Source organism: Elephas maximus, chromosome 17 (assembly GCF_024166365.1).
Source record: "Elephas maximus indicus isolate mEleMax1 chromosome 17, mEleMax1 primary haplotype, whole genome shotgun sequence".
Taxonomy (NCBI): domain Eukaryota; kingdom Metazoa; phylum Chordata; class Mammalia; order Proboscidea; family Elephantidae; genus Elephas; species Elephas maximus.
This window is the reverse complement of record NC_064835.1, coordinates 42,262,136-42,282,312: the sequence shown is the minus strand read 5'-3', so window position 1 is coordinate 42,282,312 and position 20,177 is coordinate 42,262,136. Positions and strand designations below refer to the sequence as shown.

The 20,177-nt window shown below is 37.6% G+C and overlaps 1 protein-coding gene across 2 annotated transcripts; it reads right to left on the bottom strand.

Moving 5' to 3' along the window:
- Positions 1-7,143: 7,143 nt before the first annotated feature.
- LOC126060621 (interleukin-36 alpha-like) lies at positions 7,144-19,823 on the bottom strand. Of its 2 annotated transcripts, none has more exons than XM_049856849.1 (6): positions 19,657-19,823; positions 19,444-19,531; positions 19,235-19,348; positions 18,613-18,752; positions 17,214-17,427; positions 7,144-7,273 (listed from the first exon to the last, which is right to left on the bottom strand). In XM_049856849.1, exons 2-5 carry the CDS (start codon positions 19,463-19,465, stop codon positions 17,215-17,217), a joined length of 489 nt encoding a protein of 162 aa, XP_049712806.1. In that variant the 5' UTR covers positions 19,466-19,531; positions 19,657-19,823; the 3' UTR covers positions 7,144-7,273; position 17,214. The 2 variants fall into 2 exon arrangements, with proteins under 2 accessions (XP_049712806.1, XP_049712805.1); XM_049856848.1 differs by lacking the exon at positions 7,144-7,273 and adding an exon at positions 16,394-16,478.
- Between the last annotated feature and the right edge of the window lie 354 nt (positions 19,824-20,177).

Below are 20,177 nucleotides of genomic sequence, written 5' to 3'. Positions count from 1 at the left end.
GACCCCAGACGCCACATTTCAAAGTGGGATGCAGAATGTTTTCATAACAGAATTATTTTGCCAATTGACTTAGAAGTCCCCTTAAGCCTTAGTCCCCAAACCCCGGCCCTTGCTCCGCTGACCTTTGAAGCATTCAGTTTATCCCAGAACCTCCTTTGCTTTTGGTCCAGTCCAGCTGAGCTGACCTTCCCTGTATTGAGTATTGTCCTTCCCTTCACCTAAAGTAATTCTTATCTACTAACTAACCAGTAAATAACCCTCTCCCACTCTTCCTCCCTCCCCCTGTAGTAACCACAAAAGTATGTGTTCTCAGTTTATACCATTTCTCAAGATCTTATAATAGTGGTCTTATACAATATTTATCCTTTTGCCTCTGACTAATTTCACTCAGCATAATGCCTTCCAGGTTCCTCCATGTTATGAAATGTTTCACAGATTCGTCACTGTTCTTTACCGATGCGTAGTATTCCATTGTGTGAATATACCACAATTTATTTAACCATTCATCTGTTGATGGACACCTTGGTTGCTTCCAGCTTTTTGCTATTGTAAACAGAGCTGCAATAAACATGGGTGTGCATATATCTGTTCATGTAAAGGCTCTTATTTCTCTAGGGTATATTCCGAGAGGTGGGATTTCTGGGTCGTATGGTAGTTCTATTTCTAACTTTTTAAGGAAACGCCAGATAGATTTCCAAAGTGATTGTACCATTTTACATTCCCACCAGCAGTGTCTAAGAGTTCCAATCTCTCCGCAGCCTCTCCAACATTTATTATTTTGTGTTTTTTGGATTAATGCCAGCCTCGTTGGAGTGGGATGGAATCTCATCGTAGTTTTAATTTGCATTTCTCTAATGGCTAATGATTGAAAGCATTTTCTCATGTATCTCTTAGCTGCCTGAATATCTTCTTTAGTGAAGTCCGTGTTCATATCCTTTGCCCACTTCTTGATTGGGTTGTTTGTCTTTTTGTGGTAGAGTTTTAATAGAATCATATAGATTTTAGAGATCAGGCACTGGTCGGAGATGTCATAGCTGAAAATTCTTTCCCAATCTGTAGGTGGTCTTTTTACTCTTTTGATGAAGTCTTTAAATGAGCATAGGTGTTTGATTTTTAGGAGCTCCCAGTTATCTGGTTTCTCTTCATCATTTTTGGTAATTTTTCTATTCTGTTTATGCCTTGTATTAGGGCTCCTAAGGTTGTCCCTATTTTTTCTTCCATGGTCTTTATCATTTTAGTCTTTATGTTTAGGTCTTTGATCCAGCTGGAGTTAGTTTGTGTGCCTGGTGTGAGGTATGGGCCCTGTTTCACTTTTTTGCAAATGGATATCCAGTTATGCCAGCACCATTTGTTAAAAAGACTATCTTTTCCCCAATTGACTGACACTGGGCCTTTGTCAAATATCAGCTGCTCATATGTGGATGGATTTATATCTGGGTTCTCAATTCTGTTCCATTGGTCTATGTGCCTGTTGTTGTACCAGTACCAGGCTGTTTTGACTGCTGTGGCTGTATAATAGGTTCTGAAATCAGGTAGAGGGAGGCCTCCCACTTTCTTCTTCTTTTTCAGTAATGCTTTACTTATCTGGGGCTTCTTTCCCTTCCATATGAAGTTGGTGATTTGTTTCTCCATCACATTAAAAAATGTCATTGGGATTTGGATCGGAAGTGCATTGTATGTATAGATGGCTTTTGGTAGAATAGGCATTTTTACTATGATTAAGTCTTCCTATCCATGAGCAAGGTATGTTTTTCCACTTATGTAGGTCCTTTTTAGTTTCTTGCACTAGTACTTTGTAGTTTTCTTTGTATAGGTCTTTTACATCTTTGGTAAGGTTTATTCCTAAGTATTTTATCTTCTTGGGGGCTACTGTGAATGCTATTGATTTGGTGATTTCCTCTTCGATGTTTTTTTGTTGATGTAGAGGAATCCAAGTGATTTTTGTATGTTTATCTTATAACCTGAGACTCTGCCAAACTCTTCTATTAGTTTCAGTAGTTTTCTGGAGGATTCCTTAGGGTTTTCTGTGTATAAGATCATGTCATCTGCAAATAGAGATAATTTTACTTCCTCCTTGCCAAACCGGATGCCCTTTATTTCTTTGTCTAGCCTAGTTGCCCTGGCTAGGACCTCTAGCACAATGTTGAATAAGATCATTGATAAAGGGCATCCTTGTCTGGTTCCCGTTCTCAAGGGAAATGCTTTCAGGTTATCTCCATTTAGAGTGATGTTGACTGTTGGCTTTGTATAGATGCCCTTTATTATGTTGAGGAATTTTCCTTCAATTCCTATTTTGCTGAGAGTTTTTATCATAAATGGGTGTTGGACTTTGTCAAATGCCTTTTCCGCATCAATTGATAAGATCATGTGGTTTTTGTCTTTTGTTTTATTTATATGGTGGATTACCTTAATGGTTTTTCTAATAGTAAACCAGCCTTGCGTACCTGGTATAAATCCTACTTGGTCGTGGTGAATTATTTTTTTGATATGTTGTTGAATTCTATTGGCTAGAATTTTGTTGAGGATTTTTGCATCTATGTTCATGAGGGATATAGGTCTGTAATTTTCTTTTTCTGTGATGTCTTTACCTGGTTTTGGTATCAGGGGTATGGTGCCTTCATAGAATCAGTTAGGCAGTATTCCGTCATTTTCTATGCTTTGAAATACCTTTAGTAGTAGTGGTGTTAACTCTTCCCTGAAAGTTTGGTAGAACTCTGCAGTATTGCCATCCGGGCCAGGTCTTTTATTTGTTTGGAGTTTTTCAATTACTGTTTCAATCTCTTTTTTTGTTATGGGTCTATTTAGTTGTTCTACTTCTGATTGTGTTAGTTTAGGTAGGTAGGGTTTTTCTAGGAGTTCATCCATTTCTTCTAGGTTTGCAAATTTGTTAGAGTACAATTTTTTGTAATAATCTGGTATGATTCTTTTAATTTCAGTTGGGTCTGTTGTGATGTGGCCCATCTCGTTTCTTATTCAGGTTTTTTGTTTCCTTTCCTGTATTTCTTTAGTCAGTCTGGCCAATGGTTTATCAATTTTGTTAATTTTTTCAAAGAACCAGCTTTTGGCTTTGATAATTCTTTCAATTGTTTTTCTGTTCTCCTATTCATTTAGTTCAGCTCTAATTTTTATTATTTGTTTTCTTCTGGTGCCTGATGGATTCTTTTGTTGCTCACTTTCTATTTGTTCAAGCTGTAGGGACAGTTCTCTGATTTTGGCTCTTTCTTCTTTATGTATGTGTGCATTTATTGATATAAATTGACCTCTGAGCACGGCTTTTCCTGTGTCCCAGAGGTTTTGATAGGAAGTGCTTTCATTCTCGTTGCATTCTATGAATTTCTTTATTCGCTCCTTAATGTCTTCTATAACCCAGTCTTTTTCTCAGTTTCGAAGTATTTGATTTCTTTTTGCTAATTTTTCTGTTATTGATTTCCACTTTTATGGCCTTGTGGTCTGAGAAGATGCTTTGTAATATTTCAATGTTTTGGATTCTGCAAGTTTTTGTTTTATGACCTAATATGTGGGTTATTCTGGAGAATGTTCCATGTGCCCTAGAAAAAAAAGTATACTTTGCAACAGTTGGGTGGTGTGTTCTGTATAAGTCTATGAGGTCAAGTTGGTTGTTTGTAGCAATTAGGTCTTCTGTGTCTCTATTGAACTTCTTACTGGAAGTCCTGTCCTTCTCCAAAAGTGGTGTGTTGAAGTCTCCTACTATAATTGTGGAGGTGTCTATCTCACTTTTCAGTTCTGTTAAAGTTTGTTTTATGTATCTTGCAGCCCTGTCATTGGGTGCATAAATATTTAATATGGTTATATCTTCCTGGTCTATTGTCCCTTTAATCATTATGTAGTGTCCTTCTTTATCCTTTGTGGTGATTTAACTTTAAAGTCTATTTTGTTAGATATTAATATTGCTACGCCTGCTCTTTTTTGCTTGTTGTTTGCTTGATATATTTTTTTCCATCCTTTGAGTTTTAGTTTGTTTGTGTCTCTAAGTCTAAGGTGTGTCTCTTGTAGTCAGCATATAGACGGATCATGTTTCTTTATCCAGTCTGAGACTCTCTGTCTCTTTATTGGTGCATTTAGTCCATTTACTTTCAGCATAATTATAGATAAGTACGTGTTTAGTGCTGTCATTTTGATGCCTTTTTGTGTGTGTGGTTGACAATTTCATTTTTCCACTTCCTTTTTTGTGCTGAGACGTTTTTCTTTGTAAATTGTGTGTTCCTCATTTTCATAGTAGTTTACTTTATCTTTGGTGAGTCGTTATGTTTTTCTTGGTTTTTATTTTGAGTTATGGAGTTGTTATACCTCTTTGTGGTAACCTTAATATTTACCCCTATTTTTCTAAGTAAAAACCTAACTTGTATTGTCCTATATCGCCTTGTATCCCTCTCCATATGGCAGTTCTATGCCACCTGTATTTAGTCCCTCTTTTTGATGATTGTGATCTTTTACATAATGACTTCAATGATTCCCTGTTTTGAGCGTTTTTTCTTTTTAAAATTAATCTTAATTTGTTTTTGTGATTTCCCTATTTGAGTTGATATCAGGATGCTTTGTTCTGTGACCTTGTGTTGTGCTGGTATCTGATATTATTGGTTTTCTAACCAATTTCCTTTAGTATTTCTTGTAGCTTTGGTTTGGTTTTTGCAAATTCTCTAAGCTTGTGTTTATCTGTAAATGTCTTAATTTCACCTTCATATTTGAGAGAGAGTTTTGCTGGATATATGATCCTTGGCTGGCAGTTTTTCTCCTTCAGTGCTCTATATATGTCAGCCCATTGCCTTCTTGACTGCATGGCTTCTGCTGAGTAGTCTGAACTTATTCTTATTGATTCTCTTTTGTAGGAAAACTTTCTTTCATCCCTGGCTGCTTTTAAAATTTTCTCTTTATCTTTGGTTTTGGCAAGTTTGATGATAATATGTCTTGGTGATTTTCTTTTTGGATCAATCTTATATGGGGCTCAATGAACATCTTGGATACATATCCTTTCATCTTTCATGATGTCAAGGAAGTTTTCTGCCAACAGATCTTCAACTATTTTCTCTGTATTTTCTGTCATCCCTCCCTGTTCTGGGACTCCAATCACATGCAGGTTATTCTTCTTAATAGAGTCCCACATGATTCTTAGGGTTTCTTCATTGTTTTTTAATTCTTTTATCTGATTTTTTTTCAGCTATATTGGTGTCAATTCCCTTGTCCTCCAGATCCCCCATGCTGCATTCCAATTACTTCGAGTCTGCTCCTCTGACTTCCTATTGAGTTGTCTAATTCTGTAATTTTACCATTAATCTTTTGGATTTCTGCATGCTGTCTCTCTATGGATTCTTGCAACTTATTAATTTTTCCACTATGTTCTTGAATAATCTTTTTTATTTCTTCAACTGCTTTAACAGTGTGTTCCTTGGCTTTTTCTGTAGATTGCCTTATTTCATTTCTGAGGTCATCCCTGATGTCTTGAAGCATTCTGTAAATTAGTTTTTTATATTCTGCATCTGGCAATTCCAGGATCCTATCTTCATTTGGAAAAGATTTTGATTCTTTAATTTGGGGAGTTGTAGAAGCAATCATGGTCTGCTTCTTTATGTGGTTTGATATCGACTGCTGTCTCTGAGCCATCTCTAAGATATTGTTGTGATTTATTCTATATTTGCTCACTGAGTCTTATCTTGTTTTGTTTTCTTTCAATATATGTAGATGGGCTACTAGATTGTGCTGTCTTGATTGTTGTAGCCCTTGAATCATTTATGTCCTATTACCAGCTGTTTTGGGCTGTTACCAGATATATAAGCATAAGAGTCCATTCACTATTCTTGAGTAGAATCTGATTTTGGGTCATCAAGTGTGTGGTGCAGACTGTCACCTATCCACCTAGAGAGGTAGTGGTGATATTTGTGAGCACCAGATTCTAGTAGCAGCAAGGGTTCACACACCAGGGCGAGCAGGATGCTGACAGGTTTCCCCCAAGTGCCAGTGAGGTAGGTGTGTCTCTATTCCTAACACACTTTGGTGGGTGGGCTCTGCAGCTGTACCTTAGGTCCCCAATGCAAGTACCTCTACAGATTGGTAAGTGTCACCCTCCTTAGACCCCTGAGGCAGGAGGCTAGGTGGTCTGGGGGAAGCTTCAGCCCTCAGTTCCCTGTTGTGGGTCAGTGAGGGCTCTGTTGAATATGCAGAGATAACAGACCTGGGAAACTTGTCTTTCCAGTAATCTGCTAAAACAATTACAGTCAAATCCCTATCAGAATTGCTTTTGCATTATAATAGCCACCTTGTTCCCTATAGGGATGAAAGTCCAAGACTGAGGATCACATGTTTGGCTGGAGCTGGTTCTGTGTTTTTAGTCCAATTAGGGAAGGATTTTTGGTCCCTGGGTTTTTTGTATCTGCTTCTCTCAGGCCAGGAGAATGGATTAGAAAAAGACCAAAAAAGAAAGAAAAACTGCAGAGCACTTCACTCTCTGGCCCAGGAAATTCTGATGTTAATGAAGCTGCCTGGGAAGGGGAGGGGAGGGTTCAGATAAATAGGAGAGAGTAGCACCCCAGAATATAGACAAAGTTACTTATCTTGCTTGGGATGACTGTTTTATCTGAGATTCCTGAGGGGCGCGTCGACTGTGTGCGCTGGCTGGGTAGAGATTGCCCCCGAGGATCAGGCCCGCGTCCCATGCTTGTGCTGTCTCAGAAGCAGTGGTTAGTTCCTCTGCTCCCAGTCCAAAGCCCAGTGCCAAGGTTCCCCGGCTGGGACGCTTCACTCCCGGCTCCAAAACCAGTCGCTGCCTCCCAGTGAGTTCTCCTCCTGTCAGCCGCATCGCTGCACTGCCTGCGTGCACTGGGTGGGCTTCCCCCGAGGTCACTTCTGGAGGTAGGGCTGCGTCCCGTGTTTGCGCCGTCACAGGATGCCATGCTCAGCTCCCCTGCGTCCAGTCCAAAGCCCGGCGCCAAGTTTCCCTGACTGGGACCCTGGCTCCAGGCTCCAAAAACAGTCACTGCTTCCCCGTGGTTGTTTGTTCTCAGTCTCTGTCACTCAGGTCAACTCTTTAGATCTGTGTTTGATGGTCAGGGTTCGTAGATTGTCATGTATGTGATCGATTCACTTGTTTTTCCGAGTCTTTGTTGCAAGAGGGATCCGAGGTAGCTTCTACCTAGTCAGCCATCTTAGCCCCACCTCCAAAATGTTCTTTTTGATGATAAATGAAAAGCCATTCCTTTTAAAGTTGTCTTTCCTGGCGTAGTAGAAATGATAACCACAATACAGATCAGAGTGCTTAGAGCTGCCAAAGGAAAAAAGGCAGGTGAAATCCCCAAATAGTTGAAAATAAATAAATAAATGAAATGAAAGCAGCATATTGTGGTACTGCCCTGTCAGGTGCCTGAACACCTTTCTATCTTCTCTAAGGATTCAAGCCTGAGTTGCTACTGCTTTCTTACTCATTAAGAAACTTTTAAAGGCAAGAAGTAAGACTGGGCATACAATTGAGTAAAGTCTATTGTTGTTTTTAACAAATGACTAAAAAAAAAAAAATCCAATCACACAAACCATAAGTCAAAAATCAATGATTGATTTGATGGTAGAATTTCTTGATCAAGGCAACATGGTGGTGTAAGCAGCTAAATGCTGCCATCCTCCCACTCTTCTTCCCCCTGTCTCCACAGCAGTGACTAGCTGGTGCCAGGGCAGCTAGCAGGAACCTTCTCCTCCAAGGTTTTGGGGTTTCACTCTTTGTATAGATGGGTTGACCTGGTGTCATTCTGAAAGGTTCAAACAAGTCTGGAGATATCAGCCTTTTCTAAGTGCCGTGTCATTGCCAACAAATTCAAAGATCCAGAGTGCCCTCTAGTGGAATCTGTCAGGCCACTGACTGGTTGCAGGGATAACAGAACTGTAATGCGCACTTTACAAAAAGTAGCTTGGAAATGGCAGTAAACAAAAGGTCAACTACAGCCTACATTAAGTAAAAGCAACAATCCCTGAATAGGAGGATCAGGTATCTTCTGTATTCTGCTGTTTGTTTTTCTTCCTGAAGTACAAGAAAAATCTCCTTCAGAACAGGAAGAGGAATATACACAGGTGAGAACAGATAGAATTTCTCACTATTTTATATCTATAAAATAACCTAAAACCAAACCCATTGCTGTCAAGTCGATTCCAACTCATAGCAACCCTATAGGACAGAGTAGAACTGCTGCATAAGGTTTCCAAGGAGCAGCTGGTGGATTCGAACTGCCAACCCTTTGGATAGCGGCCAATCTCTTAACCACTGTGCCAGCAGGGCTCCACGCAGAAGTATCTATAAAAATACATGTAAATACATATATTAATTGAAGACAAAAACATAGATACTCCTCAGACATAACCAAACATTTTTCATGATTGGTTTTCTGGGTTTGAAGGCTTAAGACCATAGTCTAATGGGACAACTCAGTCAATTGGCATAAACATAGTTCACAAAAATCACCATCTGTATCCTTGTGAAGTGAGTAGCATCTGGGGTCTTAAAAGCTTGTGAGCACCCATCTAAGGCACAATTACAGGTCTCTGCTTGCCTGGAGCAAACCAGTAAGAAGGTAACCTAAAGCTCAGAGAAGAAACAAGTCTACATAAACCGCAACATCATCTACCCTGAGACCGGAAGAATTAGATGGTGCCTGGCTACCCCCACTGACCATTCTGACCAGGGTCACAATAGTTAGTCTTGGATAGAATGGGAGAAAAATATGGAGCAGAGGATACAGGCTTTGCATCAGGGTCTTTGAGATGCACACTTTTTGGAGGGCAGTCATTTCAACAATAGTTAGAGAAGATTGCTGAGCATATGGATTATTATAATCTTTGATGATTAGGAAAGCACACACACACATAATTGTAATCCTTGGGGAAGAAGAATCAGATTTCCGTAGTTACCACAGTATACTATTCAGTTTGTGAGCAAATACAAATGGAACTGTGGGACACCATTCAGTGAATCAGCATATGTATCATAGAAATCCCAGAAGGAGAAGAAAGAAAAAAAAGGGCAAAATATGTATACATATTTGAAGAAATAATGGCAGAAAAGTTTCCAGATTTGGTGAAGGGGTTGAATCCACAAATCCAAGAAGCTCATCCTATGCCAAGTAAAATAAACCCAAAGAGATCCATACCTAGACAAATTATAATCAACCTTTTGAAAACCAAAGATAAAGAGAGAATCCTGAAAGCTGCAAGAGAGAAGCTAAGTGTAACATATAAGGGATACTGAACAAGATGAAGTACTTCCTTATTGGTAAATATTTTAAATGCAAATGGATTAAATGCTTCAAGCAAAAGGCAGAAAGTGGCAGAATGGATTAAAAAAAAAAAACCAAGAAGACCCATCCATATGCTATCTGCAAGAGACATACATTAGGCCCAAAGACACAAACAAGCTGAAAGTAAAAGGACAGAAAAGAATAATCCATGATAACCAAGTGCTGTCGCCATAGTAATATCAGACAAAATAAATTTTGAATACAAACCTGTTATAAGAGAAAAATAAGGACATTATATAATGATAAAAGAGTAAATTAGTCAATAAATTCTGACAATTATAATATTAGAACCGTCAAAATACATGAAGCAAACACTGAAAGAAAGAACAATACACCATTTTCAATATTTAATAGAATATCTAGAAAGAAGATTGGTAAGGAAATAGAGGACTTGAACAACGCTATAAACCAATTAGACCTAACACACATATGTAGAACACTCCACCAAACAACAGAAAAATACACATCTTCTCCAGTGCACATGATTCATTCTCTAGGATAGACCATATACTAGGTCACAAAACAAGTCTCAGTAAATTTAAAAACACTGAAATCATACAAACTATGGAACTAGAAAATAATAACAAAAGGAATGAAACCAAAAAATAATAACAAAAATAAAACATACACAAATATGTGGAAATTAAATAACATAGTACTAAAAAACCAAGAGTAAAGAAAGAAATCAGAAAATACTTGGAGTCAAATGAAAACATAACATACCAAAACCTATAGGATGCAGCAAAGGCAGTGCTGAAAGGAAAATTTACAGCAATAAATGTCCACATTACAAAAGAAGAAAGACCCCAAATCAATAGCCTAACGATACAACTTAAAGAGCTAAAAACAGGGACAAACTAATTCTAAAGCTAACAGAAGGAAGAAAATAACAAAGATCAGAGCAGAAATAAATGAAAAAAAAATTTAAAAAACAACAGAATGTCAACAAAACCAAAAGTTGCTTCTTTGAAAAGATCAATTAAATTGACAATCTTTTAATGAGACTGACAAAGAAAAAGAGAGAAGATGAAAATAAATAAAATAAGAAATGAAACTGGAGACATTACAACCTATTCCACATAAATAAAAAGGATCATTACAGAATACTAGAAACAATTATTTGCCAAAAAACTAGATAATTTAGGTGAAATGGACAAATTCCTAGTCTACCTAAATTGACTCAAGAAGAAAGAGAAAATCTCAACAGACCCAAAACAAGTGAAGAGATTGAATCAGTAACCAAAAACTTCCCAACAATAACAAAAAGCCCTAGACCAGAGGGTATCACTGGGGAATTCTACCAAACATTTAAGGAAGAGTTGAAAACAATCCTTCTTAAACTCTTCTAAAAATTAGAACAGCAAGAAACAATTCCTAACTCATTCTATGAGACCAGCATTACCCTGATACCAAAGGCAGTCAAAGGCTCAAGGGAAAAAAAAAAAAAAGACAAACCAATATTCCTTATGAATATAAGTGCAAATTCTGAGCAAAGTTCTTGCAAACTGAATCCAACTCCGTGTTAAAAGCATGATTCTAGGAATTCAAGAGTGATTCAAAATCAGAAATTCAGTCAATATAATATACCACATTAATAGAATAAAGGAAAAGAACTACATGATCATCTCAATTGATGTTTAAAAGTCATTTGAAAAAATCCAACACCCATTCATGATATAGCCACTCAACACTCTAGGAAAAGAGAGAAATTCCTCAATCTGATAAAGGACACTTATTTAAAAAAAAAAAAAAAAAAACTCACAGCTAACATCTTATTCAATAGAGAAAGATGACGAGCTTTCCCCTTAAGATCAGAAATAAGATAAGAATGCCCGCTATCACTACTGTTATTCAATATTGTACTGGAAATCCTAGACAGAACAGTAAGACAAGAAAAATAAATAAAAGACATCCAAATTGGAAAGGAAGAAGTAAAACTATCTCTATTTACAGATATCATGATCCAGTATATTTAGAAATCCAAAATAATCCACAAGAAAGCTACTAGAGTCAATAAATGGATTCAACAAAGTAGTAGGATTAAAAATCATTTGGGTTTCTATACATTACCAATGAGAAACCTGAAAAGGAAATTAAGAAAATAATTATATTTTCAATAGCATCTGAGAGTAAAATACTTAATAAATTTAACCAAAGTAAACTGAAAATGATAAAACATTACTGGAAGAAATTAAAGACCTAACTAAATGAAAGACATCCCATATTAATGTATTGGAAGACTAAATATTAAGATGGCAATGCTACCAAAGCAATCCATAGATTCAACACAGTCCCTCTCAAAGTTTCAATACCCTTCTTTACAGAAATGGAAAAGCCGATCTTCAAATTTATATGGAATTACAAGAGACCCCAAGTAGCCAAAGCTATCCTGAAAAAGAACAAAATAGGTAGGTAACTCATACTTCTTAATTTCAAAACATACTATAAAGCTACAGTAATCAAAACAGTACGGGACGGGGCTAAGGGTAGGCATATATACCAATGAATAGATTTGAGGGACTAGAAATAAACTCATACATCTAAGTTCAATTGATTTTTTTAAAAGATGCTAAGTTCATTTCATAAGGAAAGCATGGTCTCTTCAAAAAATAGTGCTGGGGCTATTGGGTTTCCACATACAAAAAATGAAATTAGACCCATACCTCACACCACATACAAAAATTAACTCAAAATGAATCCACACCTAAGTGTAAGAAGAAAGCATAGAAGTAATGCTTGGGACCTAGTTTTTGACAATGGATTTTTAGATATGACACCAAAAGCACTAGAAACAAAAGACAAAATAGATTAATTGGACTTTATCAAAATAAAAACTTCTGTGCTTCAAAGTACTTTATCAACAAAGTGAAGAAACAAACTACAGACTGGGAAAAAATTGAGGGAAAACGTATATTTGATAAGGGTTTAATATCCAGAATCATAAAGAACTTCTGCAACTCAACAACAAAAAAGCAAACAACTCAATTAGAAAAATGGGCAAAGTACTTGAATAGACATTTCACCAAAGCAGATGTACCAAAGACTGACTAGCACGTGAAAAGATGCTCAACATCATTAGTCATTAGGGAAATGCAAATCAAAGCCACAAAGAGATACCGCTTATACCTACTAAAAAAAAACTAGGATGGCTATTATAATGAAAAGTCAAAATAAAAAGTGTAGGTGAGGGTGTGGAGAAATTGGAGCCCTTATTCATTGCTGGTGAGATTGTAAAATGGTGCAGCTGCTGTGGAAAACAGTATTGGCGGTTCCTCAAAAAGTTGAACATAGAATTATAACCAAGACCAAAGCCATTGGCATAGAGTTGATTCCAACTCAGAGTGACCTTATAGGACAGACTAGGACCGCCACATAGGGTTTCCAAGGAGCTCCCGGTGGATTCCAACTGCTGATCTTTTGGTTAGCAGCTGTAGCTCTTAACCACTATGCCACCAGGGTTTCCAGAATTATTATAGGTCCCAGCAACTCCTAGCTATATACTCAAAGGACTTGAAAATAGGGACTCAAATGGATACTTGTACACAAATGTTCATAGCAGCATTGTTCACAATAACCAAGAAAAACAGAAACAACTCAAGTGTATATCAACAGACTAATGGATAAACAAAATATGGTATATTCATCTGATGGAATATCATTCAATTATAAAAAGAAATCAAGTTCTGATACATGTATGAGCACTGATACATACAGGAACACTGAAAACATGTGAGTGAAATAAGTGAGACACAAAAAGACAAATATGGTATGATCTCCCATGTAAAATATCTAGAACAGGCAAATACATAGAGACCAGTTTATTAGGTGTTACCAAAGGCAGGTAAGCGAAGGAAATGGAGAGTTACTGCCTAAGGGTATTGTGTTTCTGTTAAGGGTAATGAAAAAAATTGGAAATGAATAGTGATGATGGTTGCATAACGTGGTGACATAATTAATGTCATTGAATTATACAGATAAAAATGGTTGAAATGGCAAATGTTTTGTTATATATAGTCTACCACATTAAATTTTTTTTAATCATTTCTTATTGAAGACATCACAGAAAAAAGTTAACAGATGGCAGATCAAAAGAAGATATACACAACATCTAAAACCAATAATAAATTAAGACTTAAAATATAAGGGCCTTCTACAATTCAACAAGAAAAAAGATAAATACAAAGGTAACAGGAAAAGAAAATGGGCAAATGAGGTTAACGGGCAACTCAAAAAGCAGAAACTCGAATGGCTGCCCCATCCTGCAAACCACGTTGGACAGCAAAATTGCAGATCGCAGATCATATGTTCCATTACATTAAATGGAGAAAATAATAATGCATTGCTAGCCCATAAAAAACTCAACCAACAGCCCAGATATCACCAAAACAGTCCTAAATATGTAATATGCCGATATTTCTGTATTAAAACACCAGTTAATCAATTACTTAATAAGAAACTAACTCATTAGTGAGTACGTTTGTGTGTGGTATGTAATACTGTAGAGTATAGCATATTCACATATCAGGAAAATAAAAAATGTTTGTATATAAATATAATTATTAATGTTATAGTGTTTATATAGAATATAGGTTTATATATAAACTGAAATTTGTTAATTATTTACTTTATATATTTTAAACTCCTATTTTTTTTGTTACTTGATCTATTACCGAGAGAGGAGTATTAAATTATCTCACTATGATTGTGGTTTTTATCAAATTATTTTGTTTTTATATTATTTGCTTAAATTACTTTGATGTTAAGTTTTTGGTACCTAATAGTTCTTAACTGTCATAGCTTCTTGTCAGTCCATACCTTTTATCCAAATAAGAAACTCATCTTTGACCCATTATTGGTGTTTTTCTTGAGCTCTTCATTAGACATACATACCAATATTTTTTCATTTTTAAAACATGTATTTTCACCTTTTAAGGTCTCTGAAATTGGGATGCATCTTATTACATTCGATAGCATCTTACAATCACTGCCAGCTAGGTGAGAGCCATGACATGTTTGTCATTGCCTTTGCAGTGCAAAGATGGTTGCTCTTCCTGACAACCGATGGGACAAACATCATCCCTTTGATGTTTCATTCAACAAATTATCAAAAAACCATTTAGGGAGGAAATATGAATCCTGGATTTTATTGACAAACCTTCCATTGACACAACCTATGTGTCAAAACCAACACAAAAGAAAATAGGCAGCAGCATCAAAACTGTGAAACGAAGGTCAGCAGGTTGGAATAACTTCCAGAAAACTTGTCTAAAACAATTCTGCTCACTAGCACTCTCGTTGGCACAGAAAGGGTGTCATGTGGAAACAGAAGCATGGATGGTTCTGAGTCATCAAATGATTAAGCAGAATCATATTCAAAATGTGAGGATGTTCTAGGAATACTGTAACCAACTCATCTCACTTACACTTGCCTTACTATGAATGAAAAAGACCACTGCATTACAAAATAAACCAAAAACCCACTGCCATGGTGTTGATTCTGACTGCTAGCAACCCTGTAGGACTGAGTAGAACTGTCCCATAGGGTTTCCAAGGCTGTAAATCTTTAAGGAAGCATACTGCCACATCTTTCTCCTACGGTATCACTGGTGGGTTTGAACCCCTGACCTTTTGATTAGCAGCCAAGCACTTGAACCACTGCGCCACCAAGGCTCCAAATTATAAAATGTATGTGTTTAAATAATTATAAAAGAGCTCTTCCAATAAGTCTAAGAAAGTATTGAGTCAATTTTATTCACGGTTATTTTGTTTTGTTTTTCTTTCTTTCTTAGCAGTTATATATATAAATAAATTTGTGTCTTACAATCCATGGCATCCTACAGTCCATGAAACAAGATGTTTTCAACTATTTTTTTTAGGGGGTAACATATGCCTGGCATATCTTCATCAGTTCCTACGTTTTCAACCTTTTTGGATTATTTTCCTTTGCATGTATCTCAACAATAGCATATAGCTAGGCTTGCTTGTGTGTGTGTGTGTGTGTGTGTGTGTGTGTGTGTGTGTGTGTGTGTGTGTGTGTGTGTGTGTGTGAGTGTGTGTGTGGTTTGACAAGTCATCTGATTGTCTTTCTCTTTAAATTTTGAACTTTAACCCATTCACATTTATTGTTATCATTGGTATGCTGAACTTAACATGCCATCTTTTGTATATTTTTCAGTTGAATCAGTTTTGTTTTATTTAGCTTTTGCTTTTATATTTTCCTTTTTTTGTACCACTCAGCCCAGTAGTAAGGCCTGGCGAAAGCTGAGTTTAGGAAGATACCACATTCCCCAACAATCCTACTGGTTTATCCTTAGAAATGAGAGACTTCATGTGAATCTGCTTTTGTTGTTGTTGTTGTTAGGTGCCGTCGAGTCAGTTCTGACTCATGGTGACCCTATATACAACAGAATGAAACGCTGCCTGGTCCTGCTCCATCCTCACAATCTTTGGAATACTTAGGCCCATTGTTGCAGCCACTGACTGTATCAATCCATATTGTTGAGGGTCTTCTTCTTTTTCAGTGACCCTCTACTTTACCAGGCATGATGTCCTTCTCTGGAGATTGGTCCTTCCTGATAACATGGCCAAAGTATGTGAGATGAAATCTCACCATCCTTGCTTCTAAGGAGCATTCTGGATGTACTTCTTCCAAGACAGATTTTGTTCATTCTTTTGACAGTCCATGGTATATTCAATATTCTTTGCCAACACCATAATTCAAAGGTGTTGGTTCTTCTTCGGTCTTCCTTATTCATTGTCCAGCTTTCACTTGCATATTAGGAGACTGAAAACACTATGGCTTGGGTCAGGCGCATCTTGAATCTGGTCTACTAACTGTAAAGCTCTATAAATGCAGTGAGTCAATCTCATGACCTTGATATTCCACTAAAGTCATTCCATTCAGAACAGAGCAACTGAGAGGACAAATGTTTTTTATTTCAAAAATTTAACTATTCATGAGATCTACTGATAACAGTTTAGTTCAAAGATTCATAAACAGCAGCAGTTCTTCGATCAAACCAGTGCCAGAATATGTAACTTCACTGAGACATAAGTCAAACCCAAGACAGATATAGCTTTCTTTCTGGTCACTTCTTTTTTGATTGAACTTCTGGGTCTGCTTCTTCCTCTCAGGATCCAAGCGGTCTTGTTATAACAGGAAGGGTGCAATACCACAGACCAGCATATCTGAAATCCAGAGACCAGGACTTAAAATGAAAGAGCCATCATCCTCATTTCTTATTTGAAATATTACTAGCAAGTATTTTAAGTAGAGCTTTCTTTATGTTTTCTTTTTTTTTTTAATTAGAAACATGGTCATGGCAAGTCCCAAAATTTCTGTGGAGTATTTTTCTACATGCACCCTAGGAGAGGACACAGAGCCTGGCCCAGCACTTAGGTCACTAGTACGGATACACTAGAAGTTCCTGGTTGGTTCAAACAGTTAACGCTCTCAGCTGCTAACCAAAAAGTAGGAGATTTGAGCTCACTCAGAGGTACCTTGTAAGAAAGGTCTGACAATCTACTTTAAAAAAAATCAGCCATTGAAAACCCTGTGGAGCACAGTTCTACTTTGACATACATGGGGTCACCATGAGTCAGAACTGACTCAATGGCAAGTGATCAGCAATATGTGTGTGTATATATATATATATATTGTTTATGGACATAATGCAGGGACAGCAAGATACCTTTGGGTAAAAAGCCCAGCAACAGATTCTCCTTTCCTATTCTGGGCCAAGGTTTGACTCCTTAAAATTCATCTAACCTAGTTTCTATTTGGATAATTGGAGGTCATTCAGATAATTCATCCCTTAGTGAAAGGGTCAATACAATAGTGTTCATCTCAGAAGCATCAACAGAATGGAGGAAACAAGGACAAGATTCTCTGCATCTAGCAGTAGCCGCCAAATCCACACTGACCTTAATAGAGTACAGACCAAACAAAATCAGTGATGTATGTTTTCCCCACGTCTTGGGTAACGATGACAGGGCAACCTCCTTGGGAACAGACAGCGATGAACCAGCCAGGGAAGGCCACGGACTCAAAGGTGGAGGTTCTGCCACTCTGGCTGTGGTAGAAGAGGAAGGGCTTCACAGGCTCATTTTCATGGTACAAATCCATTATGTTCTGTTCCTGAAGGGTGGAAAGGAGGCCCAGGGAGAAACATGACTGTTGAATTGTTCTATCATCTTCATACACTGCCATTTCGTGTCCAAGATAGCCTTACCTGGTCATTACAGTAAGCTGCACTGTGGAATTTAAAATAACAAGCCCCAAATAGTTTTATGTATGTTGACATCATGGTCGAAACCTTAGGCCACAAATTCCAATGTTTCTTAATAAAATCAGAAGTTGTTGGCATAAAAGGTTTGACAATATAAAACTTTGAGTCAGCCATTAGCTGTTCCTTAGAAATGGAGTAGCCCAGAGAATATTTATATAACAGAATAAAATTTGAATTAAAACTATAGTTGTTTTGTCAGATTTCTCCATTCTCGGCATGATTGACATTTGGGCCACATAAGTCAGAACTTTTTAAGTCAGAACTGACTCAACAGCAATGGGTTTGGTTTGATTTTTGGTTTATTTCTTTGCTGTGGGGATCCCTCCTGTGCATTATATGATATTTAGCAGTATCCCTGACCTGTATCCACTAGATGCCAGTACCACTCCTCACTGCACCCCATGTTATGCCAACCAAGACTGTCTCCAGACATTGCCAGGTGCCTGGGATGCAAAATCATCCCAGGTTAAGATGCACTGTTTTATGTCTTGTCATCAAATTGAGTTTCTGCCTAGGCTTGTTTACTGAAAAGGGCCAACAGGGTTCCTATAATGTACAGATGCCTGGTTTAACAGTTATCTTCACATAACTTATAAAATTTTTTAATAATAGACTGCAATTATTAAAATCTTTCTTACAAAGAATTTTTACTTAAAATTGCAAACTACTTTTGTCCAAAAAGTATTTTAATATGCTCATCACCTTATAATAATTAACTGCTAAAAAATGTCCTCACTGGTCTTACTATAAAAAATATATATATATATGTATATATATATTCCTCCTTGCCAAATTATTTTTGTAAATAAAATAAAAAAGGGTTTGAGCAGGTTGGTTTCAGAATACTCTCTGTAATTTTCTCTTATTTTTTCACAATACGTGCAACCCAAAAATAAATACACATGAGATTAATAAGTAAAATGTCTTTTAATAGATTCTAAAGTCTAGATTTCTATCAGATGTGCTCTTTGTAAATTGAACGGGCTCCTCTCTCCTAGTCAGACCTTGACAACATTCTTGTTTTCCACACTCACCTTAAGCTGCAGCGTGGGCTGGTCCTTGACTTTCTCGCAGAACAGGCAGAGCTCTGGCTCTTTCAGTCCCAGGTAAATGGGATTTCCTTTGTCTTTCTCAAGAGTCTCTGGACATTTACATGAGATTAAGGTAACAGTGACTGAGAACAGGAAGTGGAGAAAGGAGAATGGTGTCAGCAGCATCTTTGAATGAGGTAACTGAGGTTGAAATCAACTAATGGACACCCATAGAGCAGCCACTCACCACCTTTCCCAGATACACATTCCACCTTTGGACAACTCTTTTCATTAGCAAAATCAGTGTTTGATGGAGTCAAAACTGGCCTGCCTTGAGATTCTACTTTTTTGTCTTAGTCCTACCTCTCAAAGATCCACAGGAAACGTATTCCCCCATTTTCAACAGGCTACCTTTTTTTTTTTTTAACCCAGTCATGCCCCCTTGAGTATTCTCTGACTTTATGACCATAGTCACGGAACAACCATTGTTGCCTGTGAGGTGCTTTCCTCTTCAGGTGCTTGTAGATGCACCAGTGCTCTGATCTAGCAGTAGAAAAAAGCTCAGCACAAAACACACAACAGCACTGGCCAAAGGGGCTGCCTCCTATAGACCTTGGCCACTCACCCGGAACCATGCAGTTCTTCCTTGGGACTGCTGTGAGGGTCTGGTCTTGAAAGAACCACACCTGATGACTAATGTCCTGAATGTTCCCCAAGAGAGGTTCTGCCTTGGATAATACTATAGAGAAAATCAAAATGCAAATATGTGAGGACTAGAGCATAGAATATTCCTCCTTTTCAGTTTTTGCCTTTCCATGAGGAGTTTATAATTACCTGATGGTAAGCGGGTATCCATTACGGTGGTTGTGTTTCAGATTGGCACAGGAGAGAATCTGAGTCAGCCCTAAGCCACAGTTTGGCCCTAAGTCAGAGGAAGGGCTAATGACCAATGCAACAGTGACACCAGTCAGAATCTACACTCCCCAGAACTTACCTTGCTTCCTCAACTTCTTGGGCCAACCCAACTCCCAGCAGAAGCAAAGGTACCTATGAATCCTGTCCAGCCTAGACCCAAAGCCTGAAGAGAACAGGGAGCACCAAGGCTAGAGACCCAGAAGCAAGAGAAGATCAGTGGTCAGCCAACTTCCCAGCTACAGGCTATGCCATCAGTGTCTTTATAGAGAACTCCATGTCCCTGCAGTCCTAAACTAGGACTTCTACTGATCTCTTATGCTCTGACAGGTTCTAACAGTGCCAGACCTTTTAACCACATGAACAAGGAAGGAGGTTCTGCCTTACTAGAATTGGGACTGCCCAAAACTATGAGTATTCACTAGTTCCTGGTACAGAGGATCCAGCAAGCCTTTACATAAATAAAGATCAACTACAGCATAGTTGTGACTTGTCTACACACCCAGAGGAAGAGCATGCTCAGGCTTTAAGAGAAACAACCAGGAAATGGTCACAGATACTTAGCTTGATGAAAGAAACATTATGGAACTGTCCCAGGGTCAATGACTGGGCTCTGGTTCCTCAAAATGATACCCTGGAATATTCTTAAGAGTGGG

Coding starts and splice junctions, on each gene's coding strand:
- LOC126060621 (XM_049856849.1), bottom strand. CDS start 19,465: ATGGATACCCGCTTACCATCAG. Junction 18,753..19,234: donor GAAGAACTGCATGGTTCCGG/GTGAGTGGCCAA, acceptor TCCTGTTCTCAG/TCACTGTTACCTTAATCTCA. Junction 17,428..18,612: donor AGCCCACGCTGCAGCTTAAG/GTGAGTGTGGAA, acceptor TCCACCCTTCAG/GAACAGAACATAATGGATTT.